Genomic DNA, 23580 nt, shown 5'->3' on the forward strand with positions numbered 1-23580 from the left:
GGTAGTGCATGCAGTCTAGCAAGTCTAGCTTTTTGCCCATTCATTCCTCCAACCTTGTTTGTTTAAATCATTTCTACGCTACCGTCGATGGAAAACTAACTTACACCATGAAACTTCACTACAGTCGATACATGAACATCGAGGGCTTCGATTTTTAATACGCACTATATTCGTGTGTGAGCGTGTGGCTAAGGGGGGGGGGGGGGGGGGGATATTTACCATGACGCTTCACCGCCTATACCCGGGAACCTGTAATGCACAAGCATGAACCTTTTTACTAAGAGGGGGGTCAATCGTCACCTGTCTACGGTAACGTTTTTAACGGCAAATATAAAGTCTTGTCGATTGTGGCGTCAGAGGGCAAGCCTACTGGCGTTTATGGAAAGAAATATCGTAAGGAAATTGGAAAGTTGTGTCCTTGTTCAATGCACCACAGCCAGAATCGCGGCTTCTACGTCACGTGCAACACAGACAAGCCGCTAGACAGCATACTTACCTGGCAGAGATGGCACGTTGATCATGAAGGACGTCCGTCCAGAGCGAGGGTTGGCCATTGCACACCCGGCCAGCTTGACCTTTGCGATTACCCCAAATGCGGGTAACTCGGCTGCGTAATTTATGATAGTGGGGGTCTGCGTTCGCGCTAACCCCCGCCCTTACAATCCAAAAGCAGGTTGCACCTACACTACGCACTCACGCAAACGCTTTGGCCGCCGCTGTCTCAAATCCATTACCACGCCCTCTCCCAAGGCGTAGTACAGTAGCCGCTAAAGGCGGGGTGCCTTTCCCTTCGGAAGTGGAAGGCGTGCTCTCCCGGTGGCTACCGTGTTACGCCTTGGAAGAGGGCGGATAAATGGATTAGATACAACGGCGGCAAGCGGTTTGTTGACATTCCTTTCCTCCAGGTGTACCTGTTCTTGGAACGCGTTGCCAGGGATTTACATCACAGAGAACAAACGCATTCTACTACAGCTGTACCCGTTCTAGAGATTCAAAGTTGGACAAGCTTTGTGTATCTTTTGTTTGAAACATACATACATTAGTTACGTTGCCTCCGCGTCACACGGATCACTCCGCACGCCCGGACTTCTTTACCGAAAGGTCCCAATCCGCGTTTAGGCGCCCACAGTATTGATTAAGAAAGGAAAAGCTAGAGAAACAAAATATATCCATCGCAGAGGTGAGTACATAACGCACTCGCTCTACGGAACCAAATCTTAAGGGGTAAACAAGGATTCGTAGGCATTTCGTGTGTGAGCGTAGATGGTGGGGTGGAACGTACGGTAGTGCAATGCAGTCTAGCAAGTCTAGCTTTTTGCCCATTCATTCCTCCAACCTTGTTTGTTTAAATCATTTCTACGCTACCGTCGATGGAAAACTAACTTACACCATGAAACTTCACTACAGTCGATACATGAACATCGAGGGCTTCGATTTTTAATACGCACTATATTCGTGTGTGAGCGTGTGGCTAAGGGGGGGGGGGGGGATATTTACCATGACGCTTCACCGCCTATACCCGTGAACCTGTAATGCACAAGCATGAACCATTTTACTAAGAGGCGGGTCAATCGTCACCTGTCTACGGTAACGTTTTTAACGGCAAATATAAAGTCTTGTCGATTGTGGCGTCAGAGGGCAAGCCTACTGGCGTTTATGGAAAGAAATATCGTAAGGAAATTGGAAAGTTGTGTCCTTGTTCAATGCACCACAGCCAGAATCGCGGCTTCTACGTCACGTGCAACACAGACAAGCCGCTAGACAGCATACTTACCTGGCAGAGATGGCACGTTGATCATGAAGGACGTCCGTCCAGAGCGAGGGTTGGCCATTGCACACCCGGCCAGCTTGACCTTTGCGATTACCCCAAATGCGGGTAACTCGGCTGCGTAATTTATGATAGTGGGGGTCTGCGTTCGCGCTAACCCCCGCCCTTACAATCCAAAAGCAGGTTGCACCTACACTACGCACTCACGCAAACGCTTGCCGCCGCTGTCTCAAATCCATTACCACGCCCTCTCCCAAGGCGTAGTACAGTAGCCGCTAAAGGCGGGGTGCCTTTCCCTTCGGAAGTGGAAGGCGTGCTCTCCCGGTGGCTACCGTGTTACGCCTTGGAAGAGGGCGGATAAATGGATTAGATACAACGGCGGCAAGCGGTTTGTTGACATTCCTTTCCTCCAGGTGTACCTGTTCGTGGAACGCGTTGCCAGGGATTTACATCACAGAGAACAAACGCATTCTACTACAGCTGTACCCGTTCTAGAGATTCAAAGTTGGACAAGCTTTGTGTATCTTTTGTTTGAAACATACATACATTAGTTACGTTGCCTCCGCGTCACACGGATCACTCCGCACGCCCGGACTTCTTTACCGAAAGGTCCCAATCCGCGTTTAGGCGCCCACAGTATTGATTAAGAAAGGAAAAGCTAGAGAAACAAAATATATCCATCGCAGAGGTGAGTACATAACGCACTCGCTCTACGGAACCAAATCTTAAGGGGTAAACAAGGATTCGTAGGCATTTCGTGTGTGAGCGTAGATGGTGGGGTGGAACGTACGGTAGTGCAATGCAGTCTAGCAAGTCTAGCTTTTTGCCCATTCATTCCTCCAACCTTGTTTGTTTAAATCATTTCTACGCTACCGTCGATGGAAAACTAACTTACACCATGAAACTTCACTACAGTCGATACATGAACATCGAGGGCTTAGATTTTTAATACGCACTATATTCGTGTGTGAGCGTGTGGCTAAGGGGGGGGGGGGGATATTTACCATGACGCTTCACCGCCTATACCCGTGAACCTGTAATGCACAAGCATGAACCATTTTACTAAGAGGCGGGTCAATCGTCACCTGTCTACGGTAACGTTTTTAACGGCAAATATAAAGTCTTGTCGATTGTGGCGTCAGAGGGCAAGCCTACTGGCGTTTATGGAAAGAAATATCGTAAGGAAATTGGAAAGTTGTGTCCTTGTTCAATGCACCACAGCCAGAATCGCGGCTTCTACGTCACGTGCAACACAGACAAGCCGCTAGACAGCATACTTACCTGGCAGAGATGGCACGTTGATCATGAAGGACGTCCGTCCAGAGCGAGGGTTGGCCATTGCACACCCGGCCAGCTTGACCTTTGCGATTACCCCAAATGCGGGTAACTCGGCTGCGTAATTTATGATAGTGGGGGTCTGCGTTCGCGCTAACCCCCGCCCTTACAATCCAAAAGCAGGTTGCACCTACACTACGCACTCACGCAAACGCTTTGGCCGCCGCTGTCTCAAATCCATTACCACGCCCTCTCCCAAGGCGTAGTACAGTAGCCGCTAAAGGCGGGGTGCCTTTCCCTTCGGAAGTGGAAGGCGTGCTCTCCCGGTGGCTACCGTGTTACGCCTTGGAAGAGGGCGGATAAATGGATTAGATACAACGGCGGCAAGCGGTTTGTTGACATTCCTTTCCTCCAGGTGTACCTGTTCTTGGAACGCGTTGCCAGGGATTTACATCACAGAGAACAAACGCATTCTACTACAGCTGTACCCGTTCTAGAGATTCAAAGTTGGATGTAACCACTTACTTTACCGTAACTTTACTCTAATACTAAAGAAAGGCAAAGACGGTTCGACTAGATTCTGGTCCCAGTGAAGTACATTTATTGGAGCACAACAATACAATCAGGAAACAGCAATAATAATCAATGCACTAAGGAATCCCTAACCATGACACGAGCCGTTGTGACAATATTACATAAGGTAGGACATTGCGTTGTGTTTTACTATACTATACAATACTATACTCACAGTTACAGGCACGGATCAGGCTTCAACGCGGCTCGGCGGGTATTCCAGTTACGACAGTGCACTTGCTCCTCTGTACGGGCTGTTCTCTTACATGGACTGAACTCCTAACTCTAGTTTGCTGTTCTATTTATCTTATCCTAATTAGTCGGCATTATTCTATTGATATGGATGAACTAGTCTTGTAACTTTTAACACACAAGTACAAGGTTCCATTTAGCAGACAACCCTTTGTCTTGTAGAACAGGGTTGGCAGACAGAATTAACACAAGGCTAACAACCTACAAGATCAAAGAGCGTCTACATACATACATAATGTACAAGGTGTGAATGCAAAGACAAACATCACTGTTGCTATGGGCTGTACTAAACATACATAGAAGTAAAGAGAGTATCAACAATATTATCATAACATGGCCAAATATGCCACTGTTACATCTACCCCCCTCCTTCGAAAGAAAAGGTGCTCCCGCACCTTGTCACATTTTCAACAATAGAGCATAAAATACATGATCAATTTTTTTTTTCACTTGGGCAATACAGTGGTAAAGAAAATGAACATTTTTACACAGATATTCCAGAATCAACAAAGTTTTTTTTTTTTTTTTTCTTTCCATAGTCAATAGCGCATATGATCATAGATTCGCGCCTGATTCGCGCCTGATTGACATAATCAACACTCGATTGTTCTTCACCTCATCTTGACACACTGAGACAATAGACTCATTATTTTCAAGGAAACCATACAATACAAACAAGGTACAATACACAACTGGCTCAGGCATTGAGTGAAGTGTCACCATGGCACGCAAATTTCGTGTAAACAGGAACCCCAGTTGCATTGCGACTCTACGAAGAACTGAGGGCAGTGTGACACACGCCGGAGTTTCCAGCACAGAGCACGTTATGAGGTGTGGGTCAGCAGATCACCATGGCAACCCACCATAAGTATATATCACCTTATTTCTCCCCGGGAAATGGCGGATACAGTAAGTATAGTAACCTCTGAGTGACGACAGCCTGTTGAGTACCGTATTTCACGGCCTCAGCCCAACTTTTAAAAGCGGAGACCTCTCGGAGAGGGGGGTCTAACGTCACCGCGCTTCGAGCCCATTTACCTCTCCCTAGTTAGTTTGTCGCTACTAGGATCGGCCTTACTCCGCCCCGACACGGCCGATTGACCGTGCCGGCACAATGAACACACGTCATTGCTTTCTATGGAAGGGCTTACAGATACTCGAACGCACACTCTATACATTGCAGTTTGATCGGTTCTCTCATGAACCAAGTACACATGACATACCAGACAGACGTGACAATAATGTCGTGACCCCAAACCGCCATTTCCTTACTTAAACAAGTTCCTGAAGGAACGAATAATGCTGCCCAGTGGTGACCTCACGGACGTGTCTGATGCCTTTTTCTCCTGACATATGCCCCGCTGACCCTGAGTAGATGGCAAAGTCACCTGTTCTGCCATATCGGGACACTTCTCTAGGTTGCCTGACCTCTGTGTTGCCTTAACACTACTAGACTGGTCTACAATACTCAGCGCCTTCGCTGGGTGTACGTCACGTACAGGCATGTTGTTTGGAGAAGGATAAGAGTTCACAGTGTTCACATAGAAACCATAACGGTCTGGGGGATGGCGGGTGCGACTTGACTGTCGTTGAGCGGGGGCGTTGTCTTCGTCCTCGCTGCCAGATGCACCTGATGGGACGGGATGTTCAGGTTGCTGGAGCTCTTCCTCGTCGGACGCCTCTGCGTTGTCTGTCGGATCCAGGACACCTGTTGCATCGTCATCTGCCCTGGTAGGAGCTGCCTGCTGGGCGACATCGTCTCTGCTGACGTTGTCTGGCTGGAGGGAATCTCCAGCTTGCTCGGCATCCGGCGGACCCCTACCATCACCCACCGACCTGGCACCAGTCGGTTGGTCTGTAGCCCCCATGTGGTCGACATCGTCACCACTGTCTGACTGACTGCCGTCGCCTGAAACGACAAGAGGTGGGGGTACACGACCCCCATGCCGGCGGACTGCCTGCCGTCTGGCTCGAGTCCCCGGGGTTAGTACATAGCGTCTAGCCCTTTGTGGGAGAGGAGGAACATAATCAGGATCCTCCTCCCGCTCCTTATAGGGCACAACATTTTCAAAGTGAACAATTTTACTGTAAGTAGACCTAGCTCAGTCGGTAGAGCATGGGACTCTTAATCCCAGGGTCGTGGGTTCGAGCCCCACGTTGGGCGCCAATGTAAGAAGTCAGAGGGGCGAGTAGAACAGAAATAAACAATATATACAAACATCCCGACCGACCCGGGAATCGAACCCGGGTCCTTAGGATCACAACACCAGCGGTCTAACTGATCGAGCCAAAAGCCTGACAGGCGTTTGGCATGGCCAGTTAGCACTACTTAAACCCCCCACTGTTACACTTTCAATACTTTCAAACCTAACCTTACCTTGATTATACATGGTCCCGGCAAAGCAGACGACTTTCCATTCATTCAGTGTGAATGAACTCCCATCACAAACCCAGAGCTTGGTCCTGTAGTCTCGACAGGACAGAATAGGAATAGTCAGTGAGCATACCCAGCGTACACGGATTGTCAGTCTGTACAATCATCAATCATCACACTATAGAGTATAGCTGGCTTGCTTTTAATTCTTTTTACTGATGCATTTTAATTTTAGCTTTCTTTCCAATTTGTCAGGTTTTCTCAAAATAGTCTGATCGATAAAACTCCCTGAAAGACGTTACAAACAAGCCGACAGGCCGATCTTTTGCCAAGCACTATAGGATACTGTCCTCAAGACCACGTGGGCTTCAGATGTGACAACCATCGACAAATAAGTACAGACAGAGAGCTAATGTTAGCAAAATGACAACAAAACGCATAAAACAAATCATTAACTAGGATATTCGCTAATTACAACAATGAAGAGTGGCTTCTTTTACCCTTTAGACAAAGTTTCTGTTAGCCCGCTCAAAGATGCATTCAGGATACTGGCCGCCATGTCCCACACACTCGCCCTGGAAACTGCACCGCTGGCGGTTGTTGTTGACTCCGTGTGGTTCTGCGTTCAGGTGGTCCGGGTTCACACACAGGGAGTTGTGGCACAGGTGAGACACGTCGAGGCCTGCGATTTCCAAGTTCCCCGTCCACGCCATAAAGGCGATCCGATGAGCGTGCGATTTAGTTCTTCTTCGCAACACTTTGCCGGGAAACCACGGAACCTGGATGACACCATAGTTGATGTTAGACTTCTTTGAGATGACTTGTCCAGTCCAGGTTTTACATGTTGTTGTATCGCAAGGCTGAATTTTTCGGGCTATTTTCACTTTGAACTCCTGTTGCCAATGCTCGATATTTTCCACGGCCATATTGTGGTAATCTCTAAATGTCCGGACTGGGAAGCGCTATTTTTATCCTTCACACTTCAATGTGCAGGGATCAACCGTTGATGTTGGAAAACTGGGAATGAGCGAAGAGTTTACACAAAAGAGTTGTAGGAACTCCCCCAAAAACAAATTATTCTGCTGACGAATAAAAAAGAAAAAGAACTAAAAAAAGACATATGAAGAATAACTTAGGAAATTAAGATCTAAAGAAATCTTCACTGCGTTAGTGGACTTTCCCTGTTTACTAATGACACCAGATGGCTCATGCGCACAAACAGCAGCGTGGGAGCCCACGAATATAGTGCGTATTAAAAATCGAAGCCCTCGATGTTCATGTATCGACTGTAGTGAAGTTTCATGGTGTAAGTTAGTTTTCCATCGACGGTAGCGTAGAAATGATTTAAACAAACAAGGTTGGAGGAATGAATGGGCAAAAAGCTAGACTTGCTAGACTGCATTGCACTACCGTACGTTCCACCCCACCATCTACGCTCACACACGAAATGCCTACGAATCCTTGTTTACCCCTTAAGATTTGGTTCCGTAGAGCGAGTGCGTTATGTACTCACCTCTGCGATGGATATATTTTGTTTCTCTAGCTTTTCCTTTCTTAATCAATACTGTGGGCGCCTAAACGCGGATTGGGACCTTTCCGTAAAGAAGTCCGGGCGTGCGGAGTGATCCGTGTGACGCGGAGGCAACGTAACTAATGTATGTATGTTTCAAACAAAAGATACACAAAGCTTGTCCAACTTTGAATCTCTAGAACGGGTACAGCTGTAGTAGAATGCGTTTGTTCTCTGTGATGTAAATCCCTGGCAACGCGTTCCAAGAACAGGTACACCTGGAGGAAAGGAATGTCAACAAACCGCTTGCCGCCGTTGTATCTAATCCATTTATCCGCCCTCTTCCAAGGCGTAACACGGTAGCCACCGGGAGAGCACGCCTTCCACTTCCGAAGGGAAAGGCACCCCGCCTTTAGCGGCTACTGTACTACGCCTTGGGAGAGGGCGTGGTAATGGATTTGAGACAGCGGCGGCCAAAGCGTTTGCGTGAGTGCGTAGTGTAGGTGCAACCTGCTTTTGGATTGTAAGGGCGGGGGTTAGCGCGAACGCAGACCCCCACTATCATAAATTACGCAGCCGAGTTACCCGCATTTGGGGTAATCGCAAAGGTCAAGCTGGCCGGGTGTGCAATGGCCAACCCTCGCTCTGGACGGACGTCCTTCATGATCAACGTGCCATCTCTGCCAGGTAAGTATGCTGTCTAGCGGCTTGTCTGTGTTGCACGTGACGTAGAAGCCGCGATTCTGGCTGTGGTGCATTGAACAAGGACACAACTTTCCAATTTCCTTACGATATTTCTTTCCATAAACGCCAGTAGGCTTGCCCTCTGACGCCACAATCGACAAGACTTTATATTTGCCGTTAAAAACGTTACCGTAGACAGGTGACGATTGACCCGCCTCTTAGTAAAATGGTTCATGCTTGTGCATTACAGGTTCACGGGTATAGGCGGTGAAGCGTCATGGTAAATATCCCCCCCCCCCCCTTAGCCACACGCTCACACACGAATATAGTGCGTATTAAAAATCGAAGCCCTCGATGTTCATGTATCGACTGTAGTGAAGTTTCATGGTGTAAGTTAGTTTTCCATCGACGGTAGCGTAGAAATGATTTAAACAAACAAGGTTGGAGGAATGAATGGGCAAAAAGCTAGACTTGCTAGACTGCATTGCACTACCGTACGTTCCACCCCACCATCTACGCTCACACACGAAATGCCTACGAATCCTTGTTTACCCCTTAAGATTTGGTTCCGTAGAGCGAGTGCGTTATGTACTCACCTCTGCGATGGATATATTTTGTTTCTCTAGCTTTTCCTTTCTTAATCAATACTGTGGGCGCCTAAACGCGGATTGGGACCTTTCCGTAAAGAAGTCCGGGCGTGCGGAGTGATCCGTGTGACGCGGAGGCAACGTAACTAATGTATGTATGTTTCAAACAAAAGATACACAAAGCTTGTCCAACTTTGAATCTCTAGAACGGGTACAGCTGTAGTAGAATGCGTTTGTTCTCTGTGATGTAAATCCCTGGCAACGCGTTCCAAGAACAGGTACACCTGGAGGAAAGGAATGTCAACAAACCGCTTGCCGCCGTTGTATCTAATCCATTTATCCGCCCTCTTCCAAGGCGTAACACGGTAGCCACCGGGAGAGCACGCCTTCCACTTCCGAAGGGAAAGGCACCCCGCCTTTAGCGGCTACTGTACTACGCCTTGGGAGAGGGCGTGGTAATGGATTTGAGACAGCGGCGGCCAAAGCGTTTGCGTGAGTGCGTAGTGTAGGTGCAACCTGCTTTTGGATTGTAAGGGCGGGGGTTAGCGCGAACGCAGACCCCCACTATCATAAATTACGCAGCCGAGTTACCCGCATTTGGGGTAATCGCAAAGGTCAAGCTGGCCGGGTGTGCAATGGCCAACCCTCGCTCTGGACGGACGTCCCGTTTTTAATGGGGGTATAACAAAATCAAAAAAGAAAGAAAACTAGACAAGAGAGACAAGACGTTTTTTCACTGTTTTCATTTTTTTTTACATCATTTCAAAGAACATACAAGAGAAGAAGGAAAGAAAAAGGGATGTGTCAAGCTACCCACAACAGGTTACTTGTCCGCCGAGCTCCCACCAACCCACTCCTGCCAACTTGACACATCCAAATAAAAAAGACATACGAAACGTACAAGACAGACAGTTCATACCAGACTGATACGACTACAGGGGGGAAGCAGGGGATTAAAAGCGTAGTCGCAGTTTTCCCCCGTCGACCCTCGCCCACTGCACTGAGCACCACAGAGACATAAACGTTGTTTCGTTCAGACGTACAAAGTCAAGCTTTATTCTTGAGCGGAGGCACTCCTTGATGTATGGGACCATCTCGACATGAGTCGAAAAGGTCTTGTCAAAGAGTGCTTCACAACGTGAGGACCATATGCGTTTCCTCGCGACGGCCAGGGTGTAGGTGATAGCATCTATCTTGCATTTTTTCCATGAGGGTGGCAGGATGCCATAGATAACCATCTGTTTATTTATTCGGAAGTCTGACATGACCCACCTCCTGAGAAAACCCTCCACCCAAGTCCATGTTAGCAGCACTTCGCTGCAGTACCACATGGCGTGCTCTACAGTTTCGTGGCCTTTACAATTCTGCCTTGGACAAGTTCCCGAGCGAATGTAACCCCAGTTCGAGCAGAGCAGAGCATTCGTTTTGAGGGCGTGGTGTGCAACCAGCCATGCAGTGTCCTTCAGTCTGTTCTCCAGGAGTGGGTGTTGAACAGATTGGAAGGTTAATGGCCAGGGAACAGAACGCTTGTTAAGACAGACGCTTGGAACGTGAGCATCCTTCTTTAGAAGGCTGTCGTATAGAGACCGCGTAGTGCAACCGGGGTCCCACTTTTTAGAGGGGGATGCCTCTACGAGTTCAGATACCAGGGACTGTAGAGCTTTGTAGTGGGGAGGGGCATTCGGGGAGTGGGGCATGTTATTGGACCATGTTGACGGGTCGAAACGTCTAATGAAAATACCGAGCCAGTACCTGGCGAGCTGCACCCAAGGTAAGTCTTCCTGGGACATGATGTCCGAGAAAGGCCGACTGTACAGACATTTTGCCTTCTTTGCTATGTCGATTAGGCCCCAGCCGCCCTTCTCAGGAGGAAGGTAGATGGTATTTCGGCTGATCATCTCACGCTTTTTGTCCCAGAAAAAGGCGAACAATGCGGCATTGATTTCCTTCATGACCGAATCAGGAGGGGTGAACACCGACGCCAGGTACCACAGTTTGGCTGTGGCTAGAGAGTTTGCCACTGTCACTTTGCCTGTAAAGGAGAGGGATCTGGCTCCCCATCCTTGTAAGGTTTCAACGAATTTGCGTTTACCTTCCTTCCAGTTGGTTAGGGGCATGTCAATGTTGCCAAAGACCCCACCAAGCAGACGGATGGACCCAGATGTCCATTTTATTTGTACAGGGGTGTCTGGTCTGTTTCTCCATTTCCCCAGCCATAACCCCTCACACTTGTCTAGGTTCAACATTGAGCCTGAGCCTCTGTTGTACAGCCCGACAAGGTCAAACAGCCTGACGATAGAGTCGTCTGATGTCAGGAAGGCAGAGTTATCATCTGCATACAGAGACATTTTGGCTTCGTAGCCGCCTGGGAGTTTTACTCCATGCACCTCAGAGTCTTTGCGGACTGTCGCCGCAAACGGCTCAAGAGAGATTGCATACAACAGTGGCGAAAGTGGGCATCCCTGCCGCACTCCCCTTGTTAGGGCGAAGGGAGACGACAGGGAGCCATTCACCAAAACGGAACTGGAGATGTCGTTGTAAAGTATTGAAACCCACTTCCGAAAGGAAGGTCCAAATCCCATTCGTGCGAGAGTCTGTTGTAGAAAGGAGATGTTGACACGGTCAAAGGCTTTTGCTTGATCAAGGGAGACAATAGCACATTCGATGTTATTGTTATTTGCGTAAACAACTATGTCTCGTGTGAGTCTGAGGTTGCACTGGATCGACCTTCCTGGTACACCACAGGTTTGGTCCGGGTGCAACACCGACGCTATTACAGACTGAAGGCGGTTATTAAGAACTTTAGTCAAAATTTTGTAGTCGGTGTTTAGGAGGGAGATTGGTCTCCTGTTCTTGGGGTCCAATTCGTCTCCCTTCTTTGGCAACAGTGTCAAAACCCCAAACTTCTGGCTGGAGGAAAGTTCTCCAGCATCAAGAGCTTCTTGAAACACCTTCAGGAGGTCGTCGGCAATCAGATGCCAGAAGGTCGTGTAGAACTCTTTGGGTAGACCATCACTGCCCGGGCATTTATTATTTTGCATGCTGCGGACTGAGTTTAACATTTCGTCGGTTGAGAGAGGGGCCTCCAATGCTTGGGCCTCCTCTGGGGTCAATGTGTTTTCAAGGTTGTCACAAAGCTGGTCAGAGGCAACCGGGTCCACTGGTTCCTCAGCAAACAGCTCTGCGTAGAATTCGTAGAAAACATTTGCGATTTCGTCATCCTCATGGACAACTTGTCCCATTGAGTCTCGTATGGCACAGATCCTTTTCTTCTTGCCGTTGGAAGCGGCCTGCTTTAGAAAGAAGGACGTGCACTTTTCCCCCTCCTCAAATTGTTTGATTCGGGATCTGACGATGGCGCCCTGAGCTTCAGAGGTTGCCAACTCTGACAGTGTGTCTTTCGTGGCCTTATATTGTCTCAGGACATCAGGTGAGACCGCACCAGCATTAAGCTGGTTGGTCAGATCCCCTAAAGTGTTGTTCAGTTGGTAACGAGCTTCTCTTTTGTCTTTGGCTATCTTACATGAGTGCTTAATAAACAAGGAGCGGGTTCGGTCTTTGACGTCATCCCACCAAGATCTCAGGGAAGGGTAACCCAACTTCAAAGTCTGCCAGTCCTTGTAGGACGCAGTGAAGTCCGACTGGACTTCTTTGTTCTTTAGGATGGAAACATTGCACTTCCACATGGAAGACTTCTTTTTAGCTGTTGGAAGCACATCGATTCCCACACAATCGTCCTTCATGATCAACGTGCCATCTCTGCCAGGTAAGTATGCTGTCTAGCGGCTTGTCTGTGTTGCACGTGACGTAGAAGCCGCGATTCTGGCTGTGGTGCATTGAACAAGGACACAACTTTCCAATTTCCTTACGATATTTCTTTCCATAAACGCCAGTAGGCTTGCCCTCTGACGCCACAATCGACAAGACTTTATATTTGCCGTTAAAAACGTTACCGTAGACAGGTGACGATTGACCCGCCTCTTAGTAAAATGGTTCATGCTTGTGCATTACAGGTTCACGGGTATAGGCGGTGAAGCGTCATGGTAAATATCCCCCCCCCCCCCCTTAGCCACACGCTCACACACGAATATAGTGCGTATTAAAAATCGAAGCCCTCGATGTTCATGTATCGACTGTAGTGAAGTTTCATGGTGTAAGTTAGTTTTCCATCGACGGTAGCGTAGAAATGATTTAAACAAACAAGGTTGGAGGAATGAATGGGCAAAAAGCTAGACTTGCTAGACTGCATTGCACTACCGTACGTTCCACCCCACCATCTACGCTCACACACGAAATGCCTACGAATCCTTGTTTACCCCTTAAGATTTGGTTCCGTAGAGCGAGTGCGTTATGTACTCACCTCTGCGATGGATATATTTTGTTTCTCTAGCTTTTCCTTTCTTAATCAATACTGTGGGCGCCTAAACGCGGATTGGGACCTTTCCGTAAAGAAGTCCGGGCGTGCGGAGTGATCCGTGTGACGCGGAGGCAACGTAACTAATGTATGTATGTTTCAAACAAAAGATACACAAAGCTTGTCCATGTAAGAAGTCAGAGGGGCGAGTAGAACAGAAATAAACAATATATACAAACATCCCGACCGACCCGGGAATCGAACCCGGGTCCTTAGGATCACAACACCAGCGGTCTAACTGATCGAGCCAAAAGCCTGACAGGCGTTTGGCATGGCCAGTTAGCACTACTTAAACCCCCCACTGTTACACTACTCCCCCTCTTCTTCTCAAGATTCGTCCTCGAATCTCCAAGTTCGAGCACCCTGTGGGCAGGCACATCACCGGCCTGTTATCCACCAGGGCCACGTTGGGCGCCAATGTAAGAAGTCAGAGGGGCGAGTAGAACAGAAATAAACAATATATACAAACATCCCGACCGACCCGGGAATCGAACCCGGGTCCTTAGGATCACAACACCAGCGGTCTAACTGATCGAGCCAAAAGCCTGACAGGCGTTTGGCATGGCCAGTTAGCACTACTTAAACCCCCCACTGTTACAAAATGTTTTCATTGTTTGTTTGTGGCGGGACGCAGTACATTTGCCTAAGGCTAGGTGGCGCTATTCTTCAAGCAAATGTAGATTCATGTACGATTTGGGGAATTGGTTTGGGGATTAGACCCTACTTATTATACTGTTCGTAGAAATAATTTACTTAAAAGACGAGCAAAAGACGAACCAGTGGTTACCAGTTACTCCGAGGATAGCACAATTCCATGTTTAGTATATTGTCTCCTATGTCATTTCACAACTTGATTTCCCCAGAAAAACAACATAGACAAGTCATCAGTATGGGGAGACAAGTCGACACCTGGTCTACGCCGGTCCCGAGGAGGCGTTCTCCTTTAGGATCAGTTCCCATTTCCTTCCTACTGTAATATGGCCAAGTTAAGTTTTAGTAGTGACTATATTGATCCTCACCATCATTGACATCATCAGTGTCTATCATCATGTGATCTTTGAGAATCCTGGAAAGGCCACATATACAATGTACTTTCCAAGTTCCATCCATCAAACGACCATCACGAAGACATGTTGTACTGTAAGGGTGCCTGTAAGCGCCTCCTAGATTATTTTACAGGTACATGTACTTCAGTCTGTACAATTTTGTCAAATGTTACAATCTGTGATATCCAGCTCTGTAAATATTTGACAAACAAACATCATAGTGACAGTGGAAGTGGTCATTGTTTCTGAAGAAAGCCACGGTAAAAAGTTGAAAGTTTAGCATTGCACCATGATTACTAACAACACAGATGAGCTTCCATGATAATCATAATAACAATTTGGCATTTGGTTGTGGATTAAAAAGTTGGTATATATATGGCATAGGTCAGTATGACATTCAACAAGGGCAAGATACAAATACGTAAAAAGATCTAATGAAATCCTTTGCTCTGGCTCCGTGTAGACAGGACAATGGGCCTGTTTAATGTATAGCCAAGCCAACCCCGAACATTTGCCAGAATATTTAGTAAAATGTTCCTTGTAGTTTGCACAGACCTTGTATTTTGCACCTTACTATATAATGTAGTTATTATAACTTTTGTGACTTACATATATGCTCTTCACACTAAGTATTGTATAACGGTAGATGAGTCTAGATCTAGCTTGTATTTTTAAGTTCACAAAATGCACAATAGAATTGATGAAAACCACATTGTTCAAACAGTGTATATTTTCTGACTTATATATACATCAAGTCACATTGTATATATCAAATATCAGATTTGGTTACTAATACCATTATCAAAGGATACATTGTAGTGGAATTCACTTTAAGTAAATATATATCTTAATCAATTTTGTTTAACTTGAAAACTAACAACTTTGCATTTCTGGAGCATATTCTCAACATAATCCCACAAGACCATCCAAGGTCCATTTACTGCGTAATCATAAATGGCCATCAGACTATCATTTGACTATCATACTTACTTACTTAAACTTATTTACTAGCATAATGGTACATGTACTTTGCTAGTTTTTGCTTCTGAAATAATGTGTCAAATCAAATGGGAAAAATCAATTGGGAATCAAGTTCTTGAACAAAAAAGTCGTTCTGATTAAATAGTATAAATCAGGGTTGTACAAGTGCCCTAACCCCATAGCAAGTGAAAGAGCTGATCGGGCAAGTGCATGACTATGGTACCCCACTTACCCCATTGGGCAAGTAAAATTTTTCCATTGAGTGAGGTTTTGATATACTAATATCACTTTCTACAGTCATGACATCAAGCATTGGTCAACATAGAAAAATAAGGGCAATAATAAGAATTCCATTGCTGGAAGTGGGAATGCATATAAATGTAAATTTGAATTTTGGGCAAGTGAAAAGTTGGTTCAGGCAAGTAAATCTTTTATTCACTTGCCCAATAGGACAAGTGAATTTTAGAAACAGAAAACTTGTCCAACCCTGTAAATCAATAATCAAGCACAGAATACCACTACATTTAGTTTCTTATCTCATGGAAAACAGATCAAGATCTCCACGAGTGAAAGAGTCAAGACAACATTCCCACCAATTGGTCTCTTCTCTAAATCCTGGCAAGAGTCCCAATGCATAAATCTGCATGTGATGAATCTGTATGTTCACAACTTGGAAGGCAGTCCAAAGTGAAATCGTGAACTTTTTCTACTTCTTGGAGTCTTTTGAACTAGAGTCTTGACTTAACCCAGCGACAGTGAAGGGTTTCCCCTCTCGGCTGGCCCTGCTGCTCATCTCCTGCTCAATGTTCATCCTCAGCTCCTTCTCCAGACCCTGAAGAAAGTCATATCAATCTCTTTAGGATGCTTAGTGGCTGTTTCTTCTAAACAAGTTCGGATTTCTTAAGTTGTTTTTTTTTTTTACTTTTTTGAGAAAAGATGTACTTATACTTATACTCAACTAAGGATACAGATATCAGTTATGATTGTCTTATTCTATGTTCTTATTGGCTTGATTTATATCAGTTACATGTACCAAATACTGGAGAGGTTGAGAAACTGGAGAATCATTAAACAAGAGCATAAAATGTAATCTAAGGTCATAGTAAATATAATGCACAAAGTATTGTACTTACCTTTTGAAGCTTGACTGCCTGAACAATCTTGTTCTTCTTTGGAGCAATCTGCCGGGCTAGTAGAAAAGACAAAAAGACAAAGAATCAGCACTCAGTATAGAAGCACCATAACAATGCCAATAGCACCAAAGAAGGAATTCAAAATGTCGCGTAAACAATTTTCTACTTCTCTCAATGCTGTATTACTGTCGTGTTATGCTGACAAAATGCTACCAAAACAAAGTGGAAGCACAGTGAAGTCCAACAATTTGGTATTTTGCCCTACTTACACCAACACCCATATGACTTTATTATATATAAGCATTATACTTCTGTATATCCAGCTGACTAGCCATCTGGTCCAGGCCTATTGGTTGAGGGGTTATGGTGTTGGGTTAGTAAGCTGACAATGACCAGGTAAGGAGGGTTGAGATGGTGCAGCGTCCTGCTCCGTTACCAACAATACCTGCTCTGCTACCGCGCTTATCAACCAACTGGTCCTGGCGACTCTATGCTGCACCAACCACAAGCTACACGCTATCGCGAGTAAGTCCAACTTTGTTCTATATACTATAATATAGGCTTGTTCTTCCCTCGCACCATCAAGGAGTGGAGTGATCTAGCCTGGTGTGGCAGAGGCCATGGGGTCTCTCTCCCAGGTCAAACTAGCCTGGTCAGTTAGTGGTGCTGTATCTATATCATAATTATAATAAGTTAGGTGTGATGGGTCGTACGGTGTAATGTAACTAGCTGCTGCCGCGCCGCGTGCCTGTGAAGCTGGTGTGTTATGCCGAACGCCGGTTATACCGGCTATATATAGCCGGTATTTTTGGATACCCTTCAGAGTAACACACCAGCTTCTCAGGCACGAAGCAGCTGGCTATATTACACTGAACAACCTGTCACACCTAACCTTTGTACACATCTATTTACAATTGTTCTTTAAAACTAAATTGAGGCGAGTCTAAGCTTAAGTTAACGATAAAGAAACCCTGGTCTGACCCTCCAGCATACTAATATAACACCATAACCGCTTAGCCAAAAGGTGCATAGAATGGACTGGTCAGTTGGTGGCACTTTTACATCATTTGTATAAAATGAATTCAATTTTTAAGTTGCCCCCCTCCCTATTTGCTTTCGGCTACATTATTGTTCCACTACAAAAATACTGCCCTGTAAAAGAAGAATCCTTCTCCAGTCACTTACCTCCTTTCTTGGGACCTAAGGGTTTCTTTGGGCGCTGCTTCTGCTTCTTAGCGCCCGCTGGAAGCTTGGTCTTCACTTTCAGCTTTCCCTGCGCCATGCTGCTCAGACGAATTCCAAAGAGGAATCAGTCCACCTTATAAGAGGTAAGAGACAAAATTTTTCACCTAATTTTCAGTTGTAGAGCTCATACTAACCAACGTAAAATAATTTAATACCCCAAACTACTTGTATTACAAATATTTCTTGACATTATTTGTGGAAAATGTTTGCTTGTATGCTAACAGAAATCATAATTTTTATTCTATTTTAGAGCACTCCCCGTTTGAGTAAGTGGTAGAGTTCTATGACCCTCCATTGACCCAACATGGCGGCGGTAGAAGAAACAACAAATCCGGATGTGTCTGCAGAAAACATCGCGCCAGTCGCTAAAGTCCAGCTCACCTGGCGTGACAGACTCAAGTCTATATGCACATGGTACGTGGGGTACTTCTGACGATAGAATTTGAGACCGCAGATGTTTTAGTGGCTGTTTACTTGAGGATAACATGGTGTACACGTGCCATGCCACACTGCTCCTTGGCAGAACTACCTTTGTTTCAAATTATGTCTTAACTTCCATAATTCACTTCCATCCAAGAAAGTTATATAAAACGTCCTAGCTCCAACAAATACGGAGTAATGCTATTAAAAGAAAACAGCAGATACTGGCTAAGACAGCTTCAGGACTGGAAACCGAGTGCTGAAAGTACTACAACCAGCACTGAATTTCCAGTTACTAGCAGTTTTCTACCGACAACCTACATGTTCATAAAAAGCAAACAAGTGAGCTATTTACCTAATAAGTCCGGACCTGAACCCATGGCATATTCGAATAATTTTATAATGGCATAAAGTTACAACAACTTGCGACACTTCGGGAATAGAGCAGTGGCCGCCATAGGTAGCAATCGATGCATGTAGATAGTATAAATGTGACTTTTTCCAGTGCAAATTTCACATTTTTTTTAAGCTTCAAGATGGTTTGGAACACAAAGGATATATGTGAACGCTACACACAGTGCTGAGGCCGATTCGACCCATTGATTCAGCACTGGAACACCAGTGCGGAGCCCACTACTTTTGTATATTTGCCTACTACTAACGTTAGTAGTAGTAAGTGTGGTGACCACTATACAAAAAGTTATCCCTGGGTTCACAATATGTAATTTAGTAATAATAGCTCCATGACCGGTTTGGATTTTTACAATGTGCTAGGTCATCATAAGGTGGATCTAAATCTTTCTATGAAGTTTTTAGTTGTAACACTGTAAGGTGAGGGCAATAGGATGAAAAGGAAGAGGTTTATAATGGCACTGGAATGAAACTAGAAAGGCCGACATTTGCTTGAGAGCAAATACAGCATATTTCAGCCATCTCCCTCCCCATGCAACAATAGACTATTTCAAAATCACCCATTTGAAAAATCACTTTTACTAATGGCGGTTTAACCCAAAAATGAATCTTACAAAATTCCCCCGTTCAACTTCAAGAATGGACTCCAGTGCACCCTATGTGAATTTGCACAATAGACCAGTCCAGAAATACTCCCACTGAAACCTTGGCCTTTTGAATAAGAAACCAAATCCAAAATTGAATTCAGCAAAAAAGGTCCCAGTGCATGAAAAGGTATAATAGACCAGTCTAAAAACACTTCCACTAAAAATTGAATTTTGAATCATCACCACCCGTCCAAACTGAATTTGAAAAAATCCCCCTTCCGTGTGCAAAAAATGGATTCTTCCATGTAAAGTAGAGCAGTCCAAAAATACATCCGCTAAAATAGGACTTTGACATAATCACTGAAGTCCCAAAAATGGATTTAAAAAAAAGCCAATAGATTTTTAAAAAATCCCCCCTCCATGCAAGAATGGACTCTTCCAGCACACCCATTTAAAATTGCAAATTAGACCAGTCCAAAATAACCCTGCTGAAAGACTTTGACAAACTAGAAGTCACCAAAGTCCAAAATATGAATTTTAAAAAATCCCCCCTCCGTGCGAGAATAGACTCTTCCAGCACACCTTCTGTAAAACTGCAAAATAGACCTGTCCAAAAATACACCCACTGAAAGACTTCACCAGTCCGAGGATGAATTTTAAAAAAAATGAACCCCTCCGTGTAAGAATGGACTCTTCCAGATAACACCGGACTCGCTGATTGGCTGTCACCCTCCCCCCCCCCTCTTTAGGATATAGATTCAGGCTAAGTGATTGGTTACCTATCTAATTAGATTAAATAGACATATATGCCAGAAGGTGCAATCTGCAGCTGGGGTCAACGACCTTAAGGTCATTGACCCCTGTGGCTATTGGAAAAAAAATCCCCAAATCTATCATTTTGACGTAGTCTATGACAAAAATTATACATGTGTCATTTGAATGAATATCTGGTGCACCATTTTACCAAAATTTAGGTCATTTGGTTTTAAAACCAGAGCACAAGAGCCAAAAGTGTACTTTTTGGTCATAAAATGGCCAAATAATCGTAAAATTAAGCATTTTGTTGTACTGTATGCCTCAACTGTTAATGAATCCATGTGCGCATATGTCTAGGGCACTCCTATACTAAATTTCAGGTCATCCGGTTCTAAAACCAAGGTACAGGAGCCAAAAGTGTCCTTTTTTGGTCAAAAAATGACCAAAAAATCGCAAAAATAAGCATTTCGTTATACTGTACACCAAAAGTGGTATTGAATTTGTATGGGGGAATTATCAAAGCACATCTGTGACAAATTTCAGCTCATTCGGTTATAATACCAGGGTACAGGGGGCCCAAATATACAGTTTTGGTCTTAAGATGACCAAAAAACCTTAATAAAATCATTTTAAAGGTAGATATGAAAAAAATGAAAAAAACGTCTGGGGATATTGACCCACTCTACCCTTGTGTCAAATTTCAAGTCAATCGGTTCAGGAACAACGGAGATACCGTGTTCCGAAGATTTGACAGGAGAAAGAAAGAAAGAAGAAAGAAAGAAACATTACGAATACAATATATTTCACCATACCTATGGTATGGCTGAAATATAATAAAGGAGGATGGACACATTTGGATGAAATCAGAGGGGGGAGTGAGGCACCGATAAAATTATACATTTGTCAAGTGGTTGATGAGGGGCTTGGATGAAATTGAAAGGGCGGTTGGGGCACTCCTTTCAGATAAAATCCAAAAGGAGGTTGCAGCTTGGAATGTTGGATAAAATCTGACCACTTCAACCTTCCTCCATCTTTATTTTTTTAAATTACCTGAAGCCTACTACTAGTGCTAATACTGCAAATGCAGAATTATTGATGTTCACGTTGGTTTTATTTTTGCGGTTTCCATGTTAGCCTCATTTCATCTGTCATCACCGACTCAAATCCACCACCAACATTTGCAGTTGAGAAAAATACATGTATACTATATCAGACAATGATGGATAAAGCCATTAAAGGACACATAATGATGTATGTCGTTGAAATATTTTAAGTAATTGATACACAAAATGATTTTAGAATGGCATTCTACCCATCTCTTGGCATTAAATGCAATGTATCAGCATTATCAATTTGTTAGAATTTCCTTGTAAAATTGACGCAATTCAATCTGATTGACTGCCAAGTTGATTGAATAAAGTTTGATTTGATTTCATTTAATGTATCAATGTGCACAATAGAATGAAGACAACATTAAATATGTCAAAGTTACAATAGAAATGTCAATAGTATGTTTTCCCTGCAATTCCAGGAGAGTCCTCAAGATGGTGCTGCTGGGCCAGTCCCTGTCAGTGTTGATCTGTGGAACATCTGTCACAAGTACCCTGCTGGAGGCTAAGTACAAAGTCAGCACACCAACAGCACAGAGCTTCCTCAACTATATACTACTGGCACTGGTCTTCAGTATACCACTAGGTCAGGAATTGTATAGTAAGATGTATTATGTGCCCACTATGGTACATACATGCAACATTTTTTTGGTGAGTACAGTAGAAGCCGTTTAATTGCACTGCCTATTTGCCAGCATGTTTCTTGCAACTATCCGGCTGGTGCAATAATGCAAAGTTATCCAGCTGGACCGCACCAGTTTAGAATTTTGGGATTCCATGCAGTTAACAGAAGTTTGCATTGATCCATTGTGCAACTAGAAAGGCCGACATTTGCTTCAGAGCAAATACAGCATATTTCAGCCATACCCGTTCCCATGCAAAATTGAACTGTTCAAAATCACCCGTGCAGAAATCGAACATTCTAACAGAAACTTGTCGAAATGAACGACAAGAAAGGCCGACATTTACTTATGAGCAAATGCACCATTTTCACTCCGCCCCTCTGCCGATGCAACAATGCTCTTCCACAATCACACATAGAATAACATGGAATTTGGTATAAGGGTGCCCTCGACATATACACGGTAGAACGAAACATTTTTGGCATACATCACTTCAAGAGGATTAATTTTTGGCCATTTTTAGTATCATTTTTGGCCCCTCTGTATTGCCATGGTATTGGAACAAAATTTTGTATGGAAATGCCTGAGTGTGATACATTTTGTATATACCTCCAGGGCCTTTGCAATTTTGGTATACATGTCTTGACAATGATGAAGTCTCTGGTCTTCTTGTATTAAAAAAAGAAATGGTGATGGCATGTTGGATAGCAAGTGGGATGAAGTTCAGAATGATTATCTCTTCTCTCTCTCTTACAAACACACACACATACACACACACAGACAGCAAACAGTAAGAAAGAAAAAATCTTTCAATTTTTACAGTTTTACTTTCACAAAATTGCAATTTTACACTTGTCTGCTCTCACAATCTGATTGACTTAATGTAAATACAATGTAATTTGAGCTTAAGTTTTTACATTGTTTAAAGTTAATCTGGGAAAATAGCAAACTACATAATAGATCTTATTTGCAGAAAAATTACAATTCCGTCAAAATATATAAATCTTTTCAGAATTGGTTGCGATCAATATCTACGTGTCCTTTTCTGGCTGGTTGGAATCAAGTCAGTCTGCTTCTTCCACATACAGTCATAGACCAAGCTCTGCTTCTCTTCTGTAGAGGGGTATGGAGGACAGAAACAGGGAAGTTAGAATTGCAAATTTCAATGCAAAGCAGAAACATCAAACTATAGGCAGATTTGGAAACAGTACACATTTCCACAACTATTTACAATCTGCCATCAATCTGTTGCTGCCTGGGACAAAATCTGTGTGCCTCCTCCAAATACAGCTTCTCATGGACCAATTGTTTTCTTCTCTAGAGGTCTCATCTTAACAATGCAAACAGGAGAGTGAGATTTGGCATTTCAAGGCAGACATCAATCAAATATTTGATGAAATAATTATACCATTGATTTGGAAAGTATACATATTGTTGCCAGAAGATAACAATGTGTTTGTGTTACACATAAACCTTCTCTTCGATCCCAATTCTGCACTTGTCTCTACAGTCTACACCTACTTGTACATGGAAGTCTAGCGACAAGAAAACAGGCCCTACCTGCTGTGTGTCATGAGCACAATGTTCTCACTGCTGAAAAAAAACAACAGAGACATGTCAATCTTTGTTTTACACATTTGTGGACACTTCAAAATGTTAATGCACAATGCTTTTGAATGATAAAGGAATATTGCAACAGAGGTATAATAAATACATATACACAACTTGTACTTGCAAATGAAAAGGTACAACTGACAGGATCAAAAAGGATTGACATGAATGAAATTTAAGCAATCATATAGAAGTCAAACGAGTGACATTTGGTATAACAT

At 44.3% G+C, this 23580-nt stretch overlaps 1 protein-coding gene, 2 long non-coding RNA genes, 4 other non-coding genes and 1 pseudogene across 7 annotated transcripts; 4 read left to right on the forward strand and 4 right to left on the reverse strand.

The window, feature by feature from the left end:
- The first annotated feature begins 488 nt into the window (after positions 1–488).
- Positions 489–653, forward strand: LOC118423684. The gene has a single exon (XR_004832087.1). It is a non-coding gene; the product is annotated as a U1 spliceosomal RNA (small nuclear RNA).
- Positions 654–1766: 1113 nt separating this feature from the next.
- LOC118423685 lies at positions 1767–1931 on the forward strand. The gene has a single exon (XR_004832088.1). It is a non-coding gene; the product is annotated as a U1 spliceosomal RNA (small nuclear RNA).
- A 1110-nt stretch (positions 1932–3041) lies between these two features.
- Positions 3042–3206, forward strand: LOC118423687. The gene has a single exon (XR_004832089.1). It is a non-coding gene; the product is annotated as a U1 spliceosomal RNA (small nuclear RNA).
- A 5076-nt stretch (positions 3207–8282) lies between these two features.
- On the reverse strand, positions 8283–8447 carry LOC118423688. Its single transcript, XR_004832090.1, has one exon. It is a non-coding gene; the product is annotated as a U1 spliceosomal RNA (small nuclear RNA).
- A 1112-nt stretch (positions 8448–9559) lies between these two features.
- On the reverse strand, positions 9560–9697 carry LOC118423690 (annotated as a pseudogene).
- A 5887-nt stretch (positions 9698–15584) lies between these two features.
- Positions 15585–17934, reverse strand: LOC118422619 (UPF0390 protein zgc136864-like). The gene is made up of 3 exons (XM_035830270.1): positions 17783–17934; positions 16598–16653; positions 15585–16296 (listed from the first exon to the last, which is right to left on the reverse strand). Exons 1-3 carry the CDS (start codon positions 17877–17879, stop codon positions 16171–16173), a joined length of 279 nt encoding a protein of 92 aa, XP_035686163.1. The 5' UTR covers positions 17880–17934; the 3' UTR covers positions 15585–16170.
- Positions 17761–21864, forward strand: LOC118422622. The gene is made up of 3 exons (XR_004831942.1): positions 17761–17925; positions 18093–18256; positions 21548–21864. It is a non-coding gene; the product is annotated as an uncharacterized LOC118422622 (long non-coding RNA).
- A 691-nt stretch (positions 21865–22555) lies between these two features.
- LOC118422620 lies at positions 22556–23574 on the reverse strand. The gene is made up of 2 exons (XR_004831941.1): positions 23309–23574; positions 22556–22861 (listed from the first exon to the last, which is right to left on the reverse strand). It is a non-coding gene; the product is annotated as an uncharacterized LOC118422620 (long non-coding RNA).
- Positions 23575–23580: the final 6 nt, after the last annotated feature.

This window comes from Branchiostoma floridae, chromosome 9 (genome assembly GCF_000003815.2).
Source record: "Branchiostoma floridae strain S238N-H82 chromosome 9, Bfl_VNyyK, whole genome shotgun sequence".
Taxonomy (NCBI): domain Eukaryota; kingdom Metazoa; phylum Chordata; class Leptocardii; order Amphioxiformes; family Branchiostomatidae; genus Branchiostoma; species Branchiostoma floridae.